This window comes from Leiobunum rupestre, chromosome 2, assembly GCF_980474605.1.
Source record: "Leiobunum rupestre chromosome 2, qqLeiRupe1.1.hap1, whole genome shotgun sequence".
Taxonomy (NCBI): Eukaryota; Metazoa; Arthropoda; class Arachnida; order Opiliones; family Sclerosomatidae; genus Leiobunum; species Leiobunum rupestre.
This window is the reverse complement of record NC_143385.1, coordinates 85,676,160-85,704,038: the sequence shown is the minus strand read 5'-3', so window position 1 is coordinate 85,704,038 and position 27,879 is coordinate 85,676,160. Positions and strand designations below refer to the sequence as shown.

General features: G+C 37.7%; 2 protein-coding genes across 2 annotated transcripts; one reads left to right on the top strand and one right to left on the bottom strand.

Moving 5' to 3' along the window:
• Positions 1-1,046: 1,046 nt before the first annotated feature.
• LOC149960197 (calcyphosin-like protein) lies at positions 1,047-17,850 on the bottom strand. The gene is made up of 5 exons (XM_090165188.1): positions 17,820-17,850; positions 8,272-8,498; positions 6,159-6,336; positions 4,771-4,980; positions 1,047-1,235 (listed from the first exon to the last, which is right to left on the bottom strand). Exons 2-5 carry the CDS (start codon positions 8,418-8,420, stop codon positions 1,134-1,136), a joined length of 639 nt encoding a protein of 212 aa, XP_090021314.1. The 5' UTR covers positions 8,421-8,498; positions 17,820-17,850; the 3' UTR covers positions 1,047-1,133.
• Positions 17,851-25,624: 7,774 nt separating this feature from the next.
• Positions 25,625-27,350, top strand: LOC149960196 (zinc finger BED domain-containing protein 4-like). Its single transcript, XM_090167408.1, has 2 exons — positions 25,625-26,347; positions 26,427-27,350. Exons 1-2 carry the CDS (start codon positions 25,625-25,627, stop codon positions 27,348-27,350), a joined length of 1,647 nt encoding a protein of 548 aa, XP_090023534.1.
• Positions 27,351-27,879: the final 529 nt, after the last annotated feature.

The following is a 27,879-nucleotide window of genomic DNA, read 5'->3' as shown; positions in this document are numbered from 1 at the left end:
AACGTTTTTTCGTAAATAAACTTATCAAAATATAAGCAAACGATGCAAAATTACATTAAAATGCAAGTATCATTATTGATAAAGTCAAATTTACGAATAACGATGAGGAGAAGCTAATAGTGTCTGCTTTAGCCGCTGCCTATCTAGCTTTCAATGGCGAACCAAAGGGGGCGTTGCGATAGTTTTCAGTCGCGAATAAATAAATACATTCTAGCCTGTACCTAGTAAATAATTGATATGTTTCGATAAATATTTCTTTATTGTACTCCGCTTCACAGTTGTTCGAATGCAATATAATTTGACATTAAAATGACAGTGGTAGTTTTGTAATGTTGTGAGAGAAAAATGGTGGAGTAGGTCCAGTTTCAACAAGGCATTATTTTAATTGTTTATTTAAAGCAAGTGTCGGCTCTAGGTGAAGTAGCTCTTTTTTCAACAGATGTCGCTAGCGTCGAAATCAAAACAAGATGCTGAAGCTATATTTTGACCCAAAAGGCGGGACATAAAAGTATGCTTCGCGTTGATTGGCTCGTTTGTAAATTTGTCAATAACTTCAATTATAGTAAGTTCACTAAGTAGAGTAAAAGTGGACTAAATATAATACTCTATAATGGCTCTCTGACCTTGGAGGAGGGAAGTATTCTGGAGTGGAAAATCCCATAGCGGTAATAAGAACGTCGTTTCCCGCCTATTGCTGTTAGAATTACCCAGACTACCCCGGTTAAACCGGTTTTTGGTCGGACGTCAGCTTTATCTGCCATCATTCTGGCTTTATGACGTCCGACCAAAAAGAGCATGATGGGAATTTTACAAAGCCACAGGTGGCGCCCGACTTTTCCACTCCAGAATACTTCCCTCCTCCAAGCTCTGGCGACGTTATTGTTACGCTATTTTGAATTTTAGCTTCAGTTCCCCTTAATAGATGGCTCCACGCTCTCCACGAAAGTAATTTTTTTCGAAGATTCGGCTAGATTCATGGCCATCTCTAATAAGAGGGGCCTTTTGATAATACAGGTGGCAATGATAGAGCCGACAGTTGCTTTAAAGCATGCGATGCTTGTGCTTTATCATTTTCTGTTTGAAAGATGGTCAGAGAATAGAATTGACAGAGCCAGAATGTCGGTGCTTCTTGGTTAAAGTTTCCAAGCGGTTCTCATCATTAGGTCGAAATATCCGTCTTGGTCGATGGACGCACTCACCCCCGAATAGTAATCGTGAAATTCGTCTTTGGTTACCTGTAATGCAAAGTAATCATGATGTCACTGGCATTCGAGTACGCCATACTAGTTCCTAGGAGCAACAAACGCAGCACTGCCCACGCAAGGAGAACGCAACCCGTCAAAAGTCGCGCATTTTCTCGCGTACATTTTGCATTGGTTAGATGCATTAGCGCCCGCTGCCGTCGGAAGGGCAAAATTCGGAAATTATCTTCCCCCTTTCCGTAAAACGTTCAGCGAGGGCTAGTCCAATGAAATTTGTACACAACACTGCCTTAGCGTGTTTAAAGACTAGCTGCGTTCTCCTTGTGTTTGCTGATCCTAGCTAGTACTTACAACCGATTCTCAGATAACAGTTGTGTTATATTAGCCGAGGAAAATTAGGAAATAATTGTGACAAATCAGATACAATATTATTTACCTTTACGGTCAAATATTATCAGATCAGATAAAATCTAAACCAGATAGGTTATGACCTAAACTAATCTGAATTTATTTGAAACCGACAGAGAAATGGTGGGCAGATTTCGAATGCTTTTCAATAGGCGAAGCTATAAAGTCCAGGGGGGCTGAAAAGATGACAGTCACGTGACTTTGTGGAGAACTGCAGTGCCATCTATCCTAAGAAATACGAACTATTATTCATTTTATTTTGCTAATGGTGATTTAAATTTTGATCGATTCATCTAAATTACAGAATTATAATTATTATTTAAACCATTTTGTAAAAGAAAGAAGTAAGTTAATTAGTTGTCTGCAGTATTTAGTTTATTTGCAAGGTATAATTTTTTCTTTACCGTCGCACGGCCAACTATGAACACGAGTTACCGAATCGAAGTTGGCTGTGAAATGGTAGTCACGTCATTTTGTTTTCCCATTTTAACCAGTTGGTTAAGACCAAATTTACTTTATAGTTTCGCCTATTATCCCACGATAAAATTCCTTTCAAAATGTTAATTACGGTTTATTTGAATTTACTTTCCAATTTGCTAATACTAAACGTAGATGTCAGATAACTATTTAGCTAATTCAATCTGGTAAGATGAATTATAGCAAAATACACCAGATAGGTTATTGGGGTAATGGATCAGATACAATTTTAGATCAGTTTGTTGGAAGGGGGGAACATAAAGATTCACCTAAGTGATTATCTTCAAGTATCTGAATATTTCGATTTTAATAGCCTGAAAAGTGGGCCAGTGGAAGCACAACACGATTAATACTCGATGCGTTAGATATTTCATTTTTTTTCAATCACCCTGTAGATTAACGTAACACTCGAATTATAACAAACTCCCTCAATCACCCTGTCCATTTATAAATGTAGGTTTCTTAATTTAAACCAAGAGTGCCCCAATCGTCGATCTTTAGTAAATGCCTAAATGCCTGAATGGTGATCCCGACGTGCAAAGAGGCGATCTTTATTATAGGAAATTTGGTCACCCCTGACTTAAACTCTCCATTAATAAAATAACTTTCCGATGAAGTAAAATCGACCTCTGACTCTTAAATAACGCTATCCGTTCTTAACCTTCGACCTCTGTCTCTTAAACAACGCTATCCGGTTTTAAGCTTCGACTTCTGTCTCTTAAAAAAAGCTATCCAGTCTTAAACTTCGACCTCTTTCTCTTAAATAACGTTATCCGGTTTCAATCTTCGACCTCTGTCTCCTAAAAAACGCTATCAGGTTTTAAGCTTCAACCTCTTTCTCTTAAATAACGCAATCCGGTTTCAGTCTTTGTCCTCTGTCTCTTAAATACGCTTCAGAGTTCGAAGCTTAAAACCTGATAGAGTTTTTAAGAGAAAGGCCGAAGCTTAAGACTGGAAAGCTTTATTTAAGAGACAGAAGTCGAAGATTGAAACCGGATAGCATTATTTAAGACACAGAGGTCGAAGATTGAAACAGGAGGGCGTTATTTAAGAGATAGCGGTCGAAGATTGAAACTGGAGGGCGTTATTTAAGAGAAAGAGGGCGAAGCTTAAAACCTGATATCGTTATCTAAGAGACAGAGGTCGAAGATTGAAACCGGATAAAGTTATTTAAGAGGAAAAGGTCGAAGATTAAAACCGGATGGCGTTATTTAAGAGAAAGAAGTCGAAGCTTAAAACCTGATAGCGTTATTTAAGAGACAGAGGTCGAAGATTGAAACCGGAGGGCGTTATTTAAGAGAAAGAGGTCGAAGATTGAAACCGGAGAGCGTTATTTAAGAGAAAGAGGACGAAGCTTAAGACCTGATAGCGTTTTTTAAGAGACGGAGGTCGAAGATTGAAACCGGATAGCGTTATTTAAGAGAAAGAGGTCGAAGATTGAAACTGGAGAGCGTTATTTAAGAGAAAGATTTCGAAGCTTAAAAATTGATAGCGTTTTTTAAGAGACAGAGGTCAAAGGTTGAAACCGGAGAGTGCTATTTAAGAGAAAGAGTTCGAAGCTTAAAACCTGATAGCGTTTTTTAAGAGACAGAGGTCGAAAATTGAAACCGGATAGCGTTATTTAAGAGGGTGATGTCGAAGATTGAAACCGGATAGCGTTATTTAAGAGAAAGGTCGAAGATTGAAACCGGATAGCGTTATTTAAGAGGGTGATGTTGAAGATTGAAACCGGATAGCGTTATTTAAGAGAAAGGTCGAAGATTGAAACCGGATAGCGTTATTTAAGAGGGTGATGTCGAAGATTGAAACCGGATAGCGTTATTTAAGAGAAAGGTCGAAGATTGAAACCGGATAGCGTTATTTAAGAGGGTGATGTCTAAGATTGAAACCGGATAGCGTTATTTAAGAGGGTGATGTCGAAGATTGAAACCGGATAGCGTTAAAAGAGAGAAAGGTCGAAACTTAAAACTGGATAGCGTTATTTAAGAGACAGAGGTCGAAGATTGAAACCGAAGTGCGTTATTTAAGAGGAAGGTTGAAGCTTAAGACTGCATAGCGTTATTTAAGAGACCGAATGCTATCCAGTTTTAAGCTTCGACCTTTGTCTCTTAAATAACGCTATCCGGTTTCAACCTTGGAGAGTTCGCCTTTCTTTAACGCTATCTACTTTTGAGCTCCGAATGTGGGCTTTTTTATAAAGCTATCCGATAGGTGGTGTGACGGAGGCGTTAGCACTTTCCCCTCGCAGCAAGAGGTACCGCGTTCGATCCCAGCTTGTAGCACTGGGTGAAAACTCGGAAAAACTTCATATGCGTTGAGTTTGCAAGTTCTCTCTCCACTGTTTCAATGGGTTTTCCTCCGAGCTCTTCGGTTTCCCCTTCCATAAAAATTTGTTGAGATTAAAGATAATACTTAGTGTAGGGAGCTGTTGGCTCGCGTGGTATGACGGGCTTGCCACCACCCTCCTACGCATTGTAACCCAGCCACCTGAAATAATGGCTTTAAAAGTCGCTCGATGGCTTAGGTGGTGTATAGCTGTTTTTTTAATTATATTAAACCTTTGAGCCTAGACTGGTTAATATAGGTATCCGGTTTCAACCGTCGGCTCTTTGATCACCCTAATTCTCTTGGAGCTTCAACCGGCCTAAAATCATCAAGGAAGAAGCGTAGGTAGTTTACGTACAACTCCGTCCACAACTCCACCGTCTTCGAATTTGGCTAAAAACTTGTTCAATAGTTGTTTCTCGGTCATGACTCCGTTCAAGTAGTCGGGGTGGTTTCGCACGCTGAAGGAGCCTTGTAGGTCATCCAAGGTCACTTGGCCATCTCCTGATTTGTCTAGTTTTGCAAATGCTTGATCCACCAAATTTATTCGGTTCTGTGACATTTTAGGCTAGAATGAAGGAATTGGACATAAGATTAAAATTAAACTTAATAGAATTGGAAATGTTCTAATAATAGTAGAATTATTATTATTTATTAGTGGCACCCATATACCCCGGCTGAAGTAGATAAATAAAATATTAAAAGATAAACTTTAAAAAAAGCAATACCTTTAAGCTATAGCAGAAGTAAATAATGTTTTTAGTATATTAATATCCATCTCCCTAATATTGTTTGCTTGAAAGTCATTTTGGAAGAAAAAAATTGTGCGGGTCGAAATACATCATATAAATTATTGGCAAATTTACAAACAAGCCCATTAAAGTTTAGCTTAAACATATTGTTTGAATTTCGACGCTAGCGACATCTGAGGTACTTCACGTTGAGCCGACACTTTCTTCCGGAAAAATTAAATGCATCAAAATTTCCGGAAAATATTTTGGATTCGGAAAAATAATTTTTTTTTAACTAGTCTAGAGGTTTGGTTTTACTTTTGGATTCGAAAAAAGGAGGAGAAAATGCCGCGAAATTTAAATTTGTGAACAATATTATTAAAATTAATAAAAATTATTCGAGACTTGAAAACTATCGCTACGCCCCCTTTGGTTCGCCATTGAACCTAAATAGGTAGCGGTTAAAGCAGACGCTATTAGTTTTTTCCTCATCGATATTCGTAAAGTTGACTTGCATTTTAATATAACTTTAGCGTAATTTTCTTATATTTTGTTAAGTTTATTTTAAAAAAAACGTTCTTATAACTTTTTTATTGGTCTGTAGATAAGATGGTATCTTCCCATTGCGCCGATTCCCATTAGACCGAATTCCGTTTGATGAAATTAGCCCAAAGGCGGGTTTTGTATTTTTCTCATCGACTGACGCAATATTCACAATTGACTTTTCGTCTGCTTTGACCACTTTAAAAATTGCCTGGTTAGGTTAGGTTAGGTAACACTGCATGCTGATCTGACAGATGCTGAAACGGATAAAACCGAATCCTAAACCCGGAGAAGTGCGGATTTTTCGGTCGAATGGGATTGGGTTCGGTCGAATGGGATTCGGCGCAATGGAACAGATTCGATAAGATGGCGCCGTTATGAAACCTAGACTCGTTTCGGTCGCGAATTACATCGATAAAATACGTCTCACGATTAAGTAGAAATAAGTATATTGTTGGAGAAAGAGACGTACCCTAATCGATTTGAGGAATTCATCGTATTTGATGGATCCCGAGCCATCGGCGTCAAAAATGCTAAATATTTCTTGGACTTCTTCATCGGTGATGTCCATGCCAATATCGTGCAACCCTTTTTTGAATTCATCGACGCTTAAATCTCCGCTGCCATTGTCATCCATTATTCGGAAAAGTCTGCACAAAGAAATGGGAAAATGAACGGGAAACGAAAAGGTGCTGTTTGGATCAGCCAAAGATAACATAAACCTTCTACCCTACACTTCTATGTAGCTGCCCCGCGCGTAGTCTATAGCAATTACCCACTTCCTTCCGGGACTTCGAAAAAATTAGCTCTATACTTACCACGCGAAACAACTATAGATAAGACCACGGCCAACTTTAATGACGCACTGTTCGAAAAAAAAGGCCTTTCTACAGTGACGGATAATTAATGTGACTTTTAGTTATGAATTTAGGTAGATTAAGTTACAATTTTTGATTAAAGTTCATGAATGTTCATTATTTATCACAATATCGATTAAACATTTGGCCGATATTTGCCTATTTTCTATTTTTTGTGCAGATTTTCAAAAAGGGTGTCCAATTTAAAAACGTTCCATGGCGATAACATCAAAACCGTTTCCTGTAATAATTTCAAATTTTATTATACAGCAGAGGTTTTCAGTAAGATTTCCAACGATTAATCGTTGTAACATCTTGCCCATTTTGGTAATTTTTGGATTTATTAAATTTTTATTGTAAGCAGTTTAGCATTGTTTACTTAATGACCAACTTGTTTTTCAGCTTTCAATTGATCAAATGAATTCGGGCTAAAGTTATTCAGACATTAAACATGATGAGGAACAACTTTCTAATTGGAACGAAGTTTCTAAATCTAACGATTCTCGAGATGATTTTTCAATGGCCTTGAAGACATGGTTCAGGGTCATCGATGTTATCATTTTTAATTGTCCCCCAACACGTGTTAAGTATCACAAAAATTTGAAATTAGTACAAGAAACGGTTTTTGAGATATTAATTTTGAACAGGTCTGGGCTCAGTTTACCCCACTGTGCGCCGTTACGCCACCTAGACTCTGAAGATAGGATTAGCCGGGAGGCTAACCACTTCCTGAAATTCTGTACAAGGATTACAGGCATTTGAACCCGAATACAGCCTTTGTTAAAGCTACAAATTTGTACATCGATTACGGAGCCTCTCGGGATTAGCAACAATTACATAGTCGTTGTAAATGCAGTGTCTTTATTTTATCCGGCACGTAACCTCCGAAATATCAGAATCTGTCGGTCGCTGCATTGCCCTATCACGGCAAAAACGCAACACGCGTAGCAAAAAGTCCCGAACTTCTTCAAAATCGCAACTAAACCTCCCCTTCTACGAAGACCCTTTCTTTCACACCAACTCCCCTTCTACGAATTTCACACTAACCCGTTAAAAAAGTTTAAAGGTCGGGACGGGCGCGAGGAACTCAAGAGAAGAAAACCAACTGGGCGACGTTTTAAAACCAATCGCGGCGCGACCACGCGACATTTAATAAAAAAGGAGAAGGGAAGCAAAGGGGTGGAAGTCGAGAAAAAAATTGAAAGTCGAGACCAGCCGGAAATATAGATAAGGGAAGCAAAGAGGCGAAAGTCCAAAGTCGAGTAAAATAAAATTTAATTATGAGTAAAATTAAATTAGATTAATAACCATGTCAGGTATTTGGAAGTAGGCCCTGAACATTGAGTTAAAATTTCAAAGCTCTAGAGGTAACCGTTCTCGAGTTTTTAGGAACATGACATACAAATAATTAAATAAATAAATAAAAGGACAAACTTTAAGACTTATAGTTATAGATAATGTAGTAATAAATATTTACGTATGTTGGAAGCACGTTAACTCGAGCGTAATGGTTTGTCCCACCAAATGGCTAAGACCGGTAGATGGCGCTAAAGGCATATCAGCAGTTTGTAAGCCGCCAATATCCCGTAAACGAAGCTTATATTAATAATCCAAGGTGGAACTTTGTTGTAACGCGATTTGACTAAGCTAACTATCTAACTTCCAAACGATGGGTATTATAAACTTTTGGTAACAAAAAAGAGGACATTGTAGGGTTAAAATCCGTACTTCCCCATTCCAAGAATTCCTTGAGTGCCTCTTTGAAGACATAGCAGTCTAATCTTCTCAACGGGGTCTGTGGAGTTCCTGGCTTGTCTGCCGGCATTCTCCTTCATGAGCGCCTCGTTTCGCGTCTGAGCGGACATAGGTCGCGGCATTTTGCCCGCCTATTGATGGTCGTCGCACGTGGGCAACTAAGTTACAATTGCTGTTGACCCTCGATGGAGATGCTACTTCTGAAACGATATCAAACAAAACGTCAAAATAATTTAATGAGAAAAATCTTTACGTGGAGTTCGGCGCTACACGATTTAAGTGGGCTTTATCCGAGGGTCGGACATGCAGTAAAAATGGGTACGGGATTTTGAAACCGGGATTTCAAGAGCTGAATTTCTTTTGTCTCGGGTTTCTTGACGGATTTCAGGATTGCTTATCGGTTTTTTGGATATCTCGACGGATTTCAGGATTTCTTGTCGAATTTCTCGATTTGGAAAGAATCTCCATGCAGATTTTAAAGAAATCTAGCCTGGATTTCGGATTTCTTGGAAAGTATACGGGATTTCTTTGAAAGCCTGACCCCTCGGCTTTATCCCTTCTGTGTCACGTGTTATTCGGTTCGTCTCACCGAGCGTGCGCCGCGCGCTTTTTTTAAAAGAAACTGAGAGCACCCCAATGTTGTTTAGTGCCATCTAGGAGCAACAAACACAACACCCCACACAAGGAGAACGCAACCCGTCAAAAGTCGTGGATTTTCTTGTGTAAATTTTTCATTGGCTAAACGCTCCCCCCCCCCCCGCCCGTAAAACTTTCAGCGTAAAGGCTCGTGACGCTCGTCCAATGAAATTCGTACACAACCCTTCGTTAGCGTGTTTAAAGGCTAGCTGCGTTCTCCTTGTGTTTGTTGCTCCTAGGTGCCATAGTTCAGCATAATCGGAGTTGAACTCTTCCTCATTATTGATTTCGAAAAAGTGTTAAGTATACAATATTTAAAAACCGTAACAACGCCAAGATCTCTCATGGTTAAACCTACTAGCAACAAACAGGGCACCTCACACAAGGAGCACGCAATCCGTCAAAAGCCATGCATTTTCTTGCGTACAATTTCCATTAGTTAGATGCTTTAGCGCCTGCTGCCGTTGGAAGGGGAAAATTCGGAAATTTTCTCCCCCCCCCCCGCCCGTAAAACGTTCAGCGTAAAGGTCCAATGAAATTTGTACACAACATTGCGTTAGCGTGTTAAAAGGCTAGCTGCGTTCTCCTTGTGTTTGTTGCTCCTAGGTTATACCTAGCGGAATATTTTGACAAAGCAGGAATTTTAAAATTTCATCAGTGGTCAGAGATATTTGAGGTCAAAGTTTAAATCACGCGAGGAACCTACGATGTGATGATTCCGCGTAAGGCCCGTCCACACTATGAGGAAATCGCATCTAAGTTCGCGCGCGCGTGCTTCACACGCTTGTTACGCGACTCGTCCACACTACAAACATTTGTTTATACGCAATAAACACAAGTCGTCGCGATCTCGCGAGAAATCTTTGGCTAGTCATGGTACGCGTCCAATCATCCAATAACATCACTCCACAATGACGTAACTATTTTGGTTGTCAACCACGGATCCAAAATGGCGCCGGTTTGAAGTACGCTCAGAAGTTGGTGTTCCAAAGTTCGGGGAACCCTTTCACTTCATTAATTAAATTTTCCTCATTAATTGCAATTTTTGTCCATCTTTATACTACACGAAAGTAAAACAGCCAAAAAGCAGACGTCTATACATTCCAGAGAGGATTAGTGACGTCAAAAAGTACCACGTGAGACACGTGAGCATAGGCTAGACGCTTATTGGATGAAATTTTTCGAGCTAAAATCGAACGAATTTAAGTGTGGACGAGATGCGAAACTAACATGCTATTCTCGCGTTTCAAGCGAAGAAGCGACCCGAGCAGAAAATGGATAGTGTGGACGGGCCTTTACATCAAATAAATTCTAATCAGATTCTATTAACTGTCTGGTGTTCGATAATTTATATTAGCAATGCCACCTGTTTTCTAGGAGAAAACACAAATTATAATTCTGTGGTCGACTTTCTTTTACATTTGCTAATTTCTGGACGGTGATACAAGGAAAATTTGCCTTTAGCCTTTCTGCCTAGATTTATATAAAAAAATAACGTTAACACATTTTATTGATATCAGGAAACTATAGAGGTACACGCTTGGAATGTCTAAGGTTCCATTGGGACGTTGATACGAAAGCGCGTCGAGAAAAAACGGGGCTTAACTACTTCAAGTGTAAGACGTAACACGACATTTCAAATTCATAGGCTGGAGGTTTGACGCGAAAAGAATGCTCAAAATAGGCTTATAAAACAATGGATTTAAAAACCTCAATTTGTTATCGTACTTAATATTTTAAAGTAATTATAATGTTTTTCGCGAAAGAAGTGTAGTGATACCTAATTTCAGGTATTTGTATGGTTATAAAAGAGATAATCAGGTAAGCTAATAATATAATAACCATGACTAGGCTTAACGACGAGTTTTCGTCGAATGAGGGTAGCGAGGCGCGTGAGTTTTTCTCGTGAGTTTTCCCGCTTTAAGACACGCCCATTTCTACGAGCTTCAGCACGGCCGTAAAAATCTTCCTTAGACATTCCAAGTGTATACCTATATAGCTTCCTGTTAATATGAATTCAATCGGTACGTCAACTTGTCGACGTAAAAAAATAGGGATACTAAATAATCGAAATTCGATTGGTAAATTAATGACCCGGCAAATTTGTCATACAAATATTATATATCTCCATCGGTACTTGTTAAAGAATACTTTTTCTATATATAAAATGTTCTGTTCCTCGTTATTTTATCGACCGAAAAATATAGACAGGATTTTAGGAGCGTACATTGTGAAGCTTCGTCTACAATCCTACAAATGATCCCTACGTGTTTTCCAGGGTAACTTAACCTGTCTGTGGTGGCGTTGAACCTTGGGTTAATAAAATAAAGTAATACATACGTATTCTTTTAGCTAATCATAGGTGTAAAAATCGTACGGCAATCCATTAGCGTCTCTAGGGGGGTGGTGGCTGTGGACCACACGCGGTGTCACCCTCAGGAAAATGCAATTAATGATGATGATAGTTTCAGCTTCAGAAGGGTGACACTCGTCATAATAAATTTATTTTTTCTATTTCATTTTATTAATGTAACGTTATGGATAATATTCTACAATAATAGGAATCCATACCTCTACTTGGAATGCTTATCGCGACAGATTTTCGTCTCGATGTGGTTGACTGTTTTTTTTACGTCATTATGTTAACATTAACCATTGACAACGTGAGAGGGGAGCGCGCGCAGAGGGGATTTTTTCTCTCGTAGGCGGAGCCAAAGCCGTCAGAGTGATCTTACCATACGCGGTAAAGAGGTATGGATATTCTACAATAACGATACGTTAAAATAAAATTGGGCGAAATCTATTGATCAGTGATTTTCAGTAATGGATTGTGATAATTATCGAAGCTAAGAAGACGGGTTTCGAACACCATCATCGGAAACTCATACATGCTACTAGGAATAATTTTAATAGCATAATTCCCATATTTAGACTGTTGCTCATTTCGCAACAAAAGCACTCTGACCCTATTGCTGGTGATGGGTGGGGAATATAATTAAAAGTACGTGGAATAAACATTCCTAGGGACAGTTATGAATTCTTGTAAATTAGGACATAGAAAAGTTATTTTTAAGTAATAAAAGCAAAGTTACGTTCAACCGATTCTAGCGACGGGACGTTTAAAAGAAAATTAAATCTCTAAGTAATTTCGTTGCATGAGTTTAATGGTTAACATTTTATTAATTAAGGGAATAATTTACTATATTAGGATGCTGTAGACGTCAAAAATTACCGTGAAATATCAAAGTTCATAAAGTTCTTTAACTTTTGCTAGGGTTAAATTCGTTAAAGCTAGACTTCTTTAAGCAATACATTTAAACTGAAGAAAAATCAAAATTCAAGAAATTTATTATTTATGACTTTACAAGGTTTTCATTAAAATAGTTCGATTTTTCATTCATATTTTAAAAGGTCACTCTATAAAATCAAGCCGAATATTATTCACGTTCTGCCGGAAAATCAAAACGAAACAAACCCTAGCTTTGGCGTACCGAAAACGACAGTTTGGCGACAGGAAATCTAAATCCACGGCAAAAAATGCGACAATTTACACGCCCATGGCAGGTATTAGATTATCCGTCGTAAAGGATGACATCCAGCTTACATACGTACCTTAAATGGGATGGTCGTCAGAACGATAGCTATATCGCGAACTCAACTGCTAAACAGTCGCATATTCAAATTGCGAAACAACGATTACCTTAGCCGAGAAGTTAGCTCTTGGGCTATTTTATTTGACTCGTTTTTCAATTCGCGTATACGATCACCCTTATACCCGTCGCTAAATTAGGAATGTCACGTAACTGTTGCTGGTTTAGTTTACCGAATGTTTTGGACGCGTTGCTTTGGCAACGATCTACAAAGCCGAACACGCTAACTTCGAATAACCTACATTGCACGCGCGACGAATCGCCGTATTGATTCGCGACCCTCGTAAGAAACATTTTCTTTTACCATTTAAAAAGGCTCGTATGGCGCCTTCGAATCTCTTTCCAATAACGGAGAATACGGTAATTTTTCGGGCCTTGGTTGAGGACGCAAAAGCGTCGCGTGCAGACAACAATATGAGAAAAAGAATAAATGAGTTTATTGAACGGAAAAGCGTGAGAATTTATAGGTGAATTTCTTCGGGGCAGATGTTACAGTTTAACAGTCACCCGGAGACGGAGGACAGTGTAAAACAATGGTTACAATATCTTTGTAATATCGACTTCTGGTGTCCGTTTTAGTGGATCGTTTTGTCGAGACTGAGAGTTACATTGTTCAAATTACTTCGTGTTCAATTTATGAAGTGGCCTATTAAAAGTAATGAACAGGTTAAGCCAGCGCTATAAAAGTGTAGGGAAAACTTGTAGGAATGTAGACGTAACTTCATTCTGTAAAATCTACACTCTAAAAGTTCCACCGTTCACGTTTGTTTTTTAATAATAATCAGCTCGGCTAATACCCAAGGCACCACCTTAGGCCCGAGTCATCTAGCGACTTATAATGCCTTCTAAACAGGTGGCCGGGTTACAATGCAAGTCCTTCATGTCACGCGAGCTAACAGCTCCATACACTAACTATTAACGTTAACCTCTACAAGATTTAGGGCAAGGGGAAACCAAAGAACTCGGTGGAAAGGGAAAGCCAGTGGGGAGAGAACTTGCAAACATAATGCAAAAGAAGTAGTTCCGAGTTTTCAACCAGTGCGAGGGGCTAACGACTTCCTTAAATGCTGTTCACCGATTACAGCCTTTGGTAGTGCTAAATCTGTAATCGATAACGTAATCACTTTAGGACAGTCAAAGCTACAGCCCCTCGACCCAGTGCCACAAGCTGAGCTCGAATCCGGCTCCTCTTGCTGCAAGCCTGCGAGGTGAAAGCGCTAACCACTACATCCACCCCACTACAATGGGTAGCTTAACCTTTCTAATAATGGGGTCAGCTAATCAGATTTTGAACCACCTGTACCAATTTAAGCAAATATTCTACAGCATTGGTGGTCACTCTCATAGGGGTTAATCATAGTTTATTAAGTTGGTCAAGCTCATGAATGACTGAATATCAGAAACGTGGTGGTTCAGGCAGCTACAAATTGACCTTGACACCATGTTCTGGGGTTAAGTGATAGATGGTTCGGATGGATAATTTGGTATTTCCTTCGCAGCGGCGCAGCCACAAATTTGTCAAGTAGAGTCCGACTTTTTAAAAGCCACCACCCCGTTGGAAATAGCCTTGACTGTAATAAATTTTCACCAAGATTCTCAAAACAATCCACAGGTTTTCGAATTTATGCTCTGGCTACGTTCAGTAATGATAAGCGGCTGAGCCGTTGAATGCGCATTCGCTACACTGTTAAAAAAAATGTTCTAATTTGAACAAATTGCCCTGTAACAGAACGCCATTTTGTTCTAATATGAACAAAAAATATTCGTTCGATAAAGAACGATGGTTGATGGTTCAATATTGAACTTAGATGTTCTATATTGAACAAACCTTCTTTGTTCAAATTAGAACGTTTTGTCGTTTGCGGTGGAACGCTTTGTCGTTCGCGGTAGAACTCTTTGCCGTTCGCCGTGGATCATTTTCTCGTTCGACTTGAAACGCTTTATCGTTATCCAATACAAAGAGTACATGAAGTAATTGCTTTCAAAATTATAGCTCATGTCTCCTGCCGGCGGTTCATCATGCTTAATTAATCAAAGTGACCTAACCTAACCCATTGCCCACCGAAAAGGAAAACCCGGCCTAAAACTAGTTTAATTGAATTTAGTTCCAACCTCAACTACAACCATCTTATTAAGCTTAAAATATCTACCACGAAAGTGATATGCGTAAAATCAGGAAACATGTTTAAAACCTTTTCAAAGCGCCAAAGATATTACATTCTATTCTCAGCCGAGAGGCCGAGAACTGGTAAAGATCGGTTTTAGAATTTATTTATATGCTAAAACGTCAAACCAAATTGCAGTATATTACGAAATATTTTCTGTAAATTTTAATTCTGGAACTTGGGCAATTACATTTCCGAACGAATTTCGTCTACCTTGCCAATTAAATAAAAATATACTTAAAAAAAACTGTGCGTGTCCTATAAATTTGGACCTTTCACAACCCTTTTTCGTTTTCCACTTCGTTAGGACACGGAGGTTATTTATATCGTTATTTGCGTGAAGTTTCTTTTCAATAGGTGGGATAGTTTCTGAGAAACAGCGTTACAGACCTAACGCCATTTGAGTCGCTAATGAAATTGAATCTTCGGTAAATTTCCAAACACACTGTACATACAGCTACAAAAACAACTTCATTACAACCTGTTCTAACTCACCATGTAAATAAACTACTACGAGTAATAGTTTAATCAACCAGTACACTAACTTAAAACAACATAATAATGTACGAAAAACTACCTATAACAAAGCGCATTCTAAACCACTCATTTATTACTTTATGGATGTTATACTTGTTTGTTACTTTTGGCCTTACGACGTTTTCCGCAAAATAGTGTCACTTATGGGTTACTTTTGGTCATACGTTGAAAGTGTCACGCTTACATGTTAGTACATGTACATGAAACCAATACAAAGAAATCCATATAGGATTGTGAGTAAAATCTGTTCTAAGGGGAACGAATCTATTCTATTGTGTAGTTTACAAGCCTTCCTCCAGAGGGCGAAAGAGCATTCGTTCTTATTTGAACGAAAAAAATATCTTGAACACACCGTTCTCTGTTACATACCTTTAGAACGCTATCGTTCATTTTTGAACAGACTGTTCTAAGTTGAACGTCTTCTGAACGAATTTTTTTAACAGTGTACTGTACGACTTTTCGCATTTCCGGTTTTGCCGTCACGTTTGCAAACGGAGAGTCAACGAAGTAAGCGCCTGGAAGAGACGGTTAATTTGTTGATCAACTGTTTATTGACGTCAGAGCTTTTGGGAAGGCTAGCTGCAGACGACGTGGCAGACGATATTTTACTAAATTTATAGCAATAGTAAAAAGCGTTCAACAAGACGCAAAGCAACGGTCTCAACGAAAATATTTTTTCAGAAAACTGTTTCCTCTCCGTTGAGTCTTACTGAACGCAGCTTCTATTTGGAAAGCGATTTCGAAGATTTCTGAGAGCTGTAGAGGGATATTCTGTCACAATAAAAAATGATTCGTCGACAATGACAATGTGCGTGTGCAGAAGAGGCTACTATCAAAATATCGATAGGATTGGGCAAATTGAAAATCGTGGCTGTCTGTAATGCCGATGTAAGTCTTGGTCAACAAAATAAATGGGTATCTTAAGTCCGCTTATAGAATTTAGTTATGATTTGACTGAAATACCGGATGTAGCGTATCATTCTGCCACTACTTAAAATTTAACTTTTAAAATCGATATTTTGATATTTCGATAGCAGCCTCTTCTGCACACGCTCATTGATCGAGATTTTTTTCCAGTTCCTCGATAACATTTAGATGGAACGTGTATCTGAGTGTAGATTATACAGAACAGAAATACTGATTGAGCAATCTAATAAAAATAATTAATTAAAATTAAGAAAATCCATTTTTTAAATTGTATATTCAGTAGCGGCTTCCAATTAACACTTCGACACTATTGCAAAATTAAATTTTCTAATTGACTATTCGTTAAAGTTGGATTGGAAGTTACTTGGAACACATTAGCATTCTTAAAAATCGCCATTTTGAAGGTCTAGATGTCCATTTTCTAGTTCAAGGTCGCCTTGTTTATATCAGCTACGTTTTAGTATAAGACAAATATGTAAAGTAGCATTCAATTTAATGCTTCTACATCACTATATAGCTAAGGTAACCTAGGTGAATATTATAATTTCAAAATATAGGAATATTACAAATATTAGCGCCACGTTGAGATATCGTTATTTCACTGCGTAATCAAACAAAAATATTCAACATAAAAGGAATCGGTTAATTTTGGATTTTTTTAACTCTGTCCAATGTCTTCTTCAAAGTTTCTACATAAATTATGAGCGAGACAATTATTTATTTAAAATTAAATTTTTTAAATTTTGATAATTTTTCCGTGCATCACATTCATGATAGCATTTCGAAGCTTTCGTAATATCTTGGAAAAATATTGCTTTATTATTTTTAAATATAATTATCATCGAAAATAAAAATATAAAATGTATTTTTCAAATTTCCTTTTATTAAATATTATAGAACGCCAATTTTATTGGTACAAAATTTGTGGTTGATATCCGATGTTCACATTTTGTTTTCAACTATTGTTCACTCGAGGGCTAACGTTTCGTGGTCTTCCAATGAAGTTTCGCTTGTTTAAATTATTTATGTCTGCTATTTCGATAATAGCAATATTAGACAGTTAGCAGACGACGGGTCAAATATTTCAAAGTTACCGAGTCAGTGACGTCACGAAATACCGTAATTTCATCGGTCGAATTTCAAATAGTTATTGATGTCAGACAAAGTGTACAGCCAAAAATTGGTCACCTACCCAAAAAAAGTTGAGTGTTGTTCACCCAAAATTCCAGTGGCGTAGGAACGGGGGGTATAGGGGTAAAATGTACCCCCCTTGAAATGGGAAAGGGGCGCCAACTTGTTTTAGAAGGGGTGCAAAAAGCCTGCCAATGAGGGGGCGCCAAATATAGCATCCAAGCTGTACCCCCCTTAATCCAAAATGTTCCTACGCGCCTGCTAACTCCTACGTTTATTGAGATGATTTTAGTTCTATTGGGATATTTGGATTCACTCTTCTGGCTAGAGAGCACAACATAACTATACCGAAATTGACAAGTAATTAACATCGCAAAACAATCATATATATCTACCCATTTAAATATTTGAACGCATTATTTTGGATAGAAACAACAACATTGCAATACCGATTAAGAAAAGGAATTCAATTTACCTCAAAAGGATCACCTCGTTGTTACGACACGTTTTGCACTGACGACATTCACATCCAAGAAAGAATTAAAATCTCTCTTAAACGTATCGCTTCTAAGACTCATAATCCAATATATCGAACAACGCGAAACACAGCACGCGATTCCAGCGCCGTCTTCTCCTTGGCAGCCTCTGGCCACAGTCTCCATGAGTCCCGCAAAGCGCCTTCGTGGACATGCAATAATGGCTCTCTTTCCAATCGATATGACCTGTTAGAACTCAATTACTTGAAAAAACAGAATCGTGCGCTGTGAAAAAGCTAAGCGTGGCCTCAATGGAGGGTGATCCGCATCGTATCATTAGCCTATGATAAGGTCCCCATAAGTACAAGTGTACCATAGGGGCCCGTGGTAAAGGCGTTGTCCTGGTGAGAAGAAAATAAACGTACGATGATAGGGCCGTAGCGACATCTTCTTTTTAAAAATTTCTACATCTAAAATATTATCTTACATGGCAGAGCAACCACGCTCGGGTTGATAAATGCCACACAAAACGCGTCTAAATCTCAAATTTGAAAAATAAATACCTTCAGAAACGCAACTTTAATTTCTTTTAGCCAGTTTTAGGTTCTGATAAATCATTTTGCAAAGATAAGTGTTAATTTTAAAGGCCTAGGATTTCTTCGGCCAGTTTTCCTTTAAGTTTTCTTCCCGCCGCGCAAATATCCTGGTGGTAGGCCAACGTGTTCTGCGGTTGGCTTACCACGAGGGCGGAAGAAAACTTAAAGGAAAACTGGCAAAAGAAATCCTAGGCCTTTAAGTTTTAAAGCGATAATTTGCGAATAAGCCTTGGCTACGGTGATAAGGGCTCGCGGTAGTGTTGGAAATAAGCTTTATAAAAGTACTGGTCAATGTGACCACTATACCCCCTACTTAAAAATAAATTAACTGGTCATGACCACCCTTTTCTGCCCCACCTCTCTCCCCCCTTTTATTTTACCTTTGGAAGTGAATTGTTAATAGCGATTAGGAACTATAATGAGTTTTATTTATCACAAACCAAAGAGCTTTGATATTTATCACATTTCTTAAGGAACTTAAAAAAAAATTCATCGGGGTAGGTACATTTGTTCGAATTTCATTCGTCCGAACCGCCGAAATAACAAATGTTTCAATTGTTCGAATTGGACAACTTGTTTGTTTCATTCGTCCGAATCGGTAGCATCACTTGTCCGAATTCTGTCGCTAAATTAGTATTTCCCATTGCTGTTTTTTTATTATGTCTAATCATTTTATTCTATTATGTCCGATATAGTAAGTGGGAATTGCGTTGAATGTTGTGGATATTTTAGGTTAGGTTAGGTTAGGTTAGGTTCACGTTAATGTTCTATTTTCTTATATTCACAATATTTAAAAAAACAACCAATTCCTAATGTTCGAAAAAACGGACAAACGATTATTCGAACAAATATGCTTTTAAAATGATAATTTGAGCCTTTTGAAGATTTAAACTGACCAAAGGTTGGAGGGGGCAATAACATTAGTTGCCCCTACCAGCAAAATTCTAGGGAGGGGCATTGCCCCCCCTGCCCCTCCCGGTTCCTACGCCCCTGAAATCACCAATAAAAGTTGTGATAAATTTTTCGGGCAAATGAAGAACGTTTTCGGACATACGATCCTGTTTTCCGGTATTCGGACAAATGATCATTCGGATATTTGTACCACCGTTCGGACGAATGAAATTCGAACAAATATACCCAAATCATTTCATCATCTTGTTGTTCTTCGAATAAAAACAGTTTTACTCTTTTTTGTTTGTAAAAGTCATAAAGAAATTACAATGTCTTATATGCTTATTTTCTTAAACATATTCTTAATGATTGATCTAGATGTTTCGCATTTAGTTCGACGAATCTGACTGATTGTAGCGGAAGAACGTCAAATTGCATTACTCCAATCCTGGCTCGCGGCGGAGATTTATCCCTCGTGGTTCCAAGTTTAAAAACGTTCGCGCACGGCTTGCGGGCATTCATAACGCATTCGCGAAATTTATTTCAGAAATGCGTAGTTGAGGACGTAGCCATTAGGAGGTACAGATTTTGAATGCCTACCTCTTAAAAACGGGTATGCGATCGTCAAAAATTTGGCCTAGACCTTTGCTTATGGGGACTTATGATAGGCTTATGGTCGTATGTATAACATAGAACAAAAAATTAATAGTTGATTTTATAAAATGTATTTACGCTTGCCCAACTTGTTGAAATGTTGCCCTGGAATAGTTCAGCCAATGCCTAAGAATGAGTTCATAAACTCTTTAGTGGGAGAGAAAACGGATCCACAGCTGAAGCGGGGAGGCAACATTTCAACAAGATGGCCAAGGTTATTTTATAAAAAGAACTATTGAGCCAGAATATAAGTAACATAATAAAAATAAGTATGACAATTTGAAATTGTTTTATTAGTCATTTTCTGGTCGAACCTTTTTTGACTCTGACATATTCAATAAGCTCAAACTTGGACTTGAAACTGATCTAATAATAAACAATAATATCCGGAATATATCCACTGGTCTGGACATTTTATAAAAATCCTGATTTTTTCCAACCCGGTCCGACATGGACTAGCAACTGTTCTAACTAGTATATTATCGTCTTTGGTATTATGACACTTCCTATGGTTTTAATAATAATTTTATTATCGAACCTTTTTCGACCGTGACACTCTCACGCAGCTCCGACTTGGACTTGCAACTGAACTGACAATTGTGAGTATAGTATATTAACGTTTTTGGTAGTAGTATATTTCGCTTTGGGCATATTTAAACATGCTGAATTGAACCGTGATTGCGCACTAACTCTGATAATAATTTCGGTGATGCTATGCTAATTGTTGTTGTGTTACTTATGATCAGAAGTATATGCTGTACCTCTGACTAAAGTAATACGCATCTAAGTTAAAAACCTGGAAATCTGTACTAATTGTAATTATATTATCTAGTTATAATGTTTTTACCTCTCCGAGGGACTATGTCCTCTAGGAGGGGTTTTACAATCACCGTGTCTGTCTGTGGGTCTGTGGGTCTGGGCTGCGAACGCGTACGCATTTTCGGGGCAAAGTGTAATCACCGCTCTTTTTGTTATTGGGTGTGGTATAAATATTTTTTCAATTTGCGTTAGTACCGGGCGGGATTGGAACCCGAGCCCTTCTGCACGACAGGTGAGCGTTCTACCACATTTTGGTTTGCCAACTTGTTATAAACGCTAAAAGAAATTATTCACTCCAAAATAAAAACCGTCAAAAGGAAGGGTTTTTAAATTAAAAACGCGTGAATCTCGATGATATCGCCCATTTTTTCGTCGCACGTGTAATTATTTATTCTGATAATAAAATAGAATCACGTGGGCTTAGCAATATTTATCCGCATTTGTCTTAGCCAATAAGATTATCCCTTCCGAGCAAGCACGCGCCAATTTACACAATATAACCGTTGAATTTTTCAAATCAATTTCTTTTAAGATCTATTAATACATTTGTTCGAAAAATATATGCTTTAAAATTTAATATGAACGTGTGACTCACGAGACAGAAAAAAAGAAAGCGCGTGGAATAAAATAAAATGGCACAGATTAGATTTACGTAGAAACAAAGTGTGCCTCGTTTTTCGCGCATGCCCAGACGTTGTTCGACTTATCTTTTCCGATAGAGCGCAATTAGCACATGATTTTCCGCCAGCGAGGGGAATTTATACGAGACCGGATATTATTATGCGTTAATTAGTAAAATTGTACACCGTATCACAACTTAACATTTACCGCCGTAATTAATATACCCACAATTTCATAGTACAATTTTGCGTTTAAAACGAAGGGTCTGAATATAAATTTTGGCTTGCTTCTCAAGAGAAGTTTTAATTATGCTCCAAACAACTATCCCTGAAAAAAGGGGTAAAAACTATTAGGGAGAGGCTCCCTTATATCCCCTCAAGGGACGTCCCTGAAGACAGCCCTTACCTAATCACTCTTTCACTTCGATACAATTTGTATCATTTTTAATCAGTTCGACAATTTCCAGCTTCCGTTTGATTATATTGATAGAATAATTCTATATTTGAAGATCAAATTATGATATGTCTCAAGGTGGGATACAAAACATATTTGGTTTATAGGTGTAAAAGGGGTGCACAGGCAGCACAGTTTAAATCCCACCCAAAATAAAATTTAAGATACGCCCATGTTATTAAGCGAACCAACTCAAAACCAGACATTTTGACAATTTTTAAATCCTTTTATTTTTTGAGAACGACGTAAAATAAATCGATTAGATTTGTGTTATTTTGTTAAATAGCTAATAATTTAAAATCTATTAAGAGGACATCCGATTTAGGCTCTTAAATATTTTAATAAAATTATAATAATATTAAGTCACTTTTAAGACACACTAGAGCCATCGTTCTCGATACTTAAAACGACTTATAGATTCTTAATTTCAATTATAATAGTTTCAATACTTCATAAGGATTATAAAATACGCGAATAAGTAGATTAGACCAAATAGATCTTCTAAATAAAACTAAGTAAATTAGCCAGAAATTCCAACGGTAGACTGGTTTCGTCCTATTTGGGACTCATCAGTACCTTGCGGAAAATCTGGCTCGCGACTCTTACAATGAAAAGAGAAATTAAGCCGCAACAAAAAATTTCAAAACGCGTTGCGTAGCAACGGGAAGCAACATGGGGGAGAGTGGTGGATAATAATATGTATGAAATGTAAAGTTAAGAGGAACCACGGCTACGGACTGCATTGCAAAGGATAATAAAATACGAGAATAAGTAGATTAGTCCATAATTAAAAGGGATAAAATTAATTAATTAATTAATTTATTAAATTATGGAGTAATAAACTTATTCGCTAATTTTATCATCATTTGCAATGCAGTCCGTAGCCGTGGTTCCTCTTAACTCAATACTTCTAAACACGTAACAACTGTTATAATTAATTCGATTATTTCGCGGCTGAGATTCAGGCGCGTACACAGATGCCAAAACTCGGGGGCGCTCAAATTCGTTTTGGGGGTGCCAATGCCTTGAGTCTAATCACTTTTATCTTTTTCGTGTACCCGGTTGTAGCCCTAAAATATCCGTCAGAACATTTTTGATAAGCTGGTTGAATATTTCTACAATTGAAAAGTTTTTCTGGTGCAGTGAGACGCGCGAAAGCAATTTTCAAAAACTATAGTAAAATGGTTTCAAATATCTACTGATACTAGCTCGTTAGTAAAAGTAATTTTCCTTTTTGATTAATATACAAATATTTTAGATCATATCTTTCGGTAATTGAGCAATCGATTTTTTTGGGTCGGTCGGATTGGGGATGCTCAAGTACTCATTTGGGGGCACTGAGCATCCCCTGCCCCCCCCCCCCCCCATGTACGGGCCTGCTGAGTTTTGAATTAATCAAAAGACGATTTTTCGAAGCGGGCACTCTTACTCGCGTCTGGTTTGAGACTAATTATTTGTTAAAAATACGATTTATTTAAATGTGTAATGCAATTTTCTTAAAATAAATTAAATGTACTAAAAATTAAATATAAATTAAAATGTATAAAATGGTATATTCTAAAATCTAAAATTGTCATCTATTTATACCGAAAACTCCGAAATTATTGTCATTTTTCACTAAAAATTAGTGAAATAATTAAAAATATAGCTCTTCCGCGACATTCTTAATTTTTAAACAAAATTAGTTGTTCCACTTAGTAAAAGTTTTGAATGAGTAATATCATTGATTATATTTACATATAAGACTTTATTTCACTAGGATCTTAAATTAATGGATAGTAAATTTAACATTATTGCACTATTGAAAATGTTTTCGTTTTAAATCTACAACTATGACAATAGTAAAATAAAAATGAAAATGCATGAAAATTAGATCAACCTAATGTAAAAACACTACAGGCTTCTTAATTATTTAGAATTTCTGCTTATTTAAACCTAGGAGGATGAAAGTGAACCTGGAGTGGTAATTTGCGCGCACTATGTACTGCACCTGCCTCTCGGCTTTGGTCCGGTTCATCGTAATGTGCTGCCATCTCTGAGCGGCAAATTCTGAACTGTGACCTTAAACTAAGCTAAGCAGGTCCTAGGCAGTGTTGTGAAGATGAACGTCGTGTATTTCTATAGGTATAGATAATTAGAAAGATTTTGAAAGATAAAATGAATACAATATAAGCAATTTTGAATGAGCACAGTTATAGTTGTGCATCTAATAAAAAAGACGCAGGTATGAAAAATTTGATTTATTTTGTATGTTTAATATTTTGGCCATGAATACTAAAAAAAGGAAAGTTGGAAATAGGGGTAAAATGGAACAATAGCCCCGCCACCGCCTTTGCCCCCCTTTCTCGACCCCCCTTAAAGTACTTTTTATGGTGCGAAAATTTTTTCCCCACAAAGCATTATTTAAAAAGTTAATTAAAAAATGCCCAAAGACTATACCTTGGCGGCTGACGTCGCCGCGCACTCGTGTTGGATGAGGTAGGACTGATGACGTGACGATTCTTTAAATTCCTAGATTTTAATACTTTTTGGATAACGTAGGACTGATGACGAAAAAGGAGAAGGCTGAAATGCAAAACAGTACTAACTTTTAAGGGTTGGGATTTTCCCCCGTATTTCAACGCATTTAAGGCGTTTTCAATCATACTATGCCATATTATATGTCTTCTGTGTGATGTTGACTTATACAACGTCGAATGTATTCTAAGTTATGACGCCTGACGGCGCCGCGCACTCGCTTCGCTCGAGCGCTGGGGGCGCCTCCCCAACCCCATATTAAAAAAAGCTATGGGCCATCTATAACGCAACCTAGAGGACAGCACCAAGCCTGACGCATCAAGTATCGTCAACCCGATAATAATACAACTAGCCTAATAATAAATAACCTAACCTATTTTCCCCACCAAAACCCCTAAAATTCATTGAAATACCGCGAAAATACCGAAAATAGAAAGTTAGTAATGTTTTGCATTTCCACATTTTTCTTTTTCGTCATTAGCCCCACGTTATCCAAAACGCATTAAAATCTAGGAATTTAAAGAATCGTTGAATACGGTTTGGGAAATGTTTCTTTCCTACCTATATAGTAGCCCGCCGTCATTTTAATCCTTTAACAGAAGCTTTGTTTCGGGCACCGTCATTTTAATCCTTTGACCCCACGTCTACTACAGCAGCATATTTCGAAAATATTGTGGTCCAACTGGCGCCATCAGCATATTTCGCGAATATTGCAGTCCTACTGGCTCCATTACCACTCCCAATAAATAAAGAAAGGCTGATTTTCGACCGCGAAAAAACGGCGCGACGGCGAGCTCTCTTCGCCGCGGAGTGAATTCTACGCCCCGAACCGTTCGGTTCGTACATCTTTAAATTAGAATATCTTTAAAATTAATTATTTGCGGCTTATAATTTTTGCACCATTAGATTCCCCTTAATAAGTACGTTGGTATGGTGTAACTAAAAAGTGGAAACTAGGTGGCGGGGCTATTGTTCAAAATAGCCGAAATAGGAAAGCTGAAAGTCAACTAATTGTCATTACTTAACCATTATTAACGATATACGTTATAATGTTGAAAGATTTGTTAAGCCCACCTCACCAAGCTAAGCCTATTTCGCGATATAAAAAGTAGGCATGTGCGAGTACTCAATTTCTTTCGAGAAACAATTAAGAAAAGTAAAATTTGAATTATTTTTCTTCGGTAGATCAAGATAAAGCTAAATGTATGAAATGTCAAAAACATATTAACCAAAAAAGTGGAAATACTTCAAGTATGAGACGTCATCTCCATTCTAAACATCCCGATGAGTATGAGGTGTTAACCTCCGAGGAGAACGTTCAGAAGAAATCAAGACAACCCACCTTGCAAGAAATCTGTGAAAGAGTGACTCTTTTTACAAAATCGCACCCAAAAGCAATTTCTATCACTAGAGCAATTGGGGAGATGATCGCATTAGATTTTCAGCCGTATTCGGTTGTGGAGGATGAAGGCTTTCGACCTGTAATAAAAGAATGTGAACCAAGATACCACGTTCCAAGCAGAACAACTTTCTCTAGGAACATTATTCCAAATATATATCAAGACATGTTGAAACATATCAAAGACCTTGACTCAGCCCTTTCAGATAAATCTCTGGAATCTATCTCTTTCACCACAGATTTTTGGAAGTCGAAATCTATGAACCACTTTATGAGTTTGACCTGTCATTTTACAAAGAAAGATTTCAAACCAGCTGTTCTAAGTTTGGCCTGTTTTCCTTATAAAGAGACTCATACTGCGGAGGTAGTGCGAATGAAACTGAGAAATTTAATGTCAAAATTTATTCCTCAACAATTTTTGGATGGAAGTATTGAAATTTACGTGGCCACTAACAACGGGCGGAATGTTACAAAGGCTATAAAAGATTCTGAGTGGAACCACATTCCATGCTTTTGTCATACCTTACAATTGGGGGTAGAAGATGCGCTATCTGAACTCAAAATTAAAGAAAAAACAGTGAATCAGCTTTTGTTGCAATGTAGGTCAATAGTTGGCCATTTCAAAAAGAGTTGTGTCATCAAATTTGCTGTCAAAGAAGCAACAAGAGTTGAATATTCTAGAGAAGCGCTTAATCCAGGACATCGAGACCCGCTGGAATAGCACCTATTACACGCTTCAAAGGTTATTTGAACAAAAACTAGCGTTATCGGCAGTTCTTTTGGACATTGACAAAGTTGGCAATTTGACTAGCTACGAGTGGAAAATTGTGAAAACATTACTGGAAGTTTTGGAGCCGTTTGAAACTGCTACGCAGGATTTATCTGGAGACACTTATCCGACGCTGTCAATGATAGTTCCAGCCCTTCATTGCTTAGAAAATGAATTATCAGAACAAAGTTCGCTGCCTCAACTCCACAATGCAAATGTAGCAAAAGTATTCCTAAAGCACTTGAAACTCAGATTCCCAAACTACCGCAGTGACAGTCTTCTATTAAAAGCAATGATTTTGGATCCAAGGTTCAAGTCTATACTATTAACCATGGAGGAGAAAAAGCTTGCAATCAGTATGATCAAGAGGGAAATTTCAACCTTCAACGAAGAAGTGGAACCGGAGGATCCAGTTGATAAAAGCGCAGCCAGTGCTAATGCTGTCAAAAGAAAAAGCTTGTGGAGACACATAGGCAAAAAGACTGATCAAGCTAAAAAGGCAAAAATGGGCCTAAGTGAACAACTTAATTTGTATATTGAGGAAGAAGTAATTTCTAGTGAGAACAATGTATCTGACTTTTGGCGTGTTAGTCAGTCGAAATGGCCACAGCTGTCCCTACTGGCTAAAAAATACTTGTCAATTCCTGCTTCGTCGGCTACAAGTGAGCGTTTGTTTTCTGCAAGTGGTGCTACTATGACGGATAAAAGGGAACAACTTCTTCCTGAACACCTAGAGCAACTCACACTGTTACATATCTACCTCAATAACAAGACAGCTGGGAAGGCTTGTGTAACCTCGGATGATAATTAATTTCATTTGAGCACTTTCTATCTCTATTTTCTAACAATTTCTATCTGACATTTTAATCCAAAAATGACATTTAAAATATCAAAAATTGTTATGTAGTTTTTAGTTTTACAAGATTTGAAGACTTAGATTTCATTTACTCTATCGCTAGCTGTGATACAATCAGATATAAGAATAGTTGTTACTAGTTATTTCTAGTCAATAAATATAGTTTATTTTTGAAAAATGTTTTTCTTAATAAACCCAATTATTCAGAGCCTTATTAATCTAAATCTATCACGGAGTACTCGAAACCCCCTTTATAAAGCTAGGTCTTAGTAATTATTCAAGTACTCGAAACCCTCTTTTTAAGCTAAGCCTAATTCTTCGAGTACTCGAAACCACATTTTAAGCTATGCCTAAAAGCTCGAAAGCTCGGTAAGATTTTAAAGCTCGGCTCGATACTCGAAAAGTGAAATTTTTAATACTCGAAGCTCGACTCGAAACCCAAAAATCAAGGCTCGCACATGCCTAAAAAAGGTATTTTTAAAAT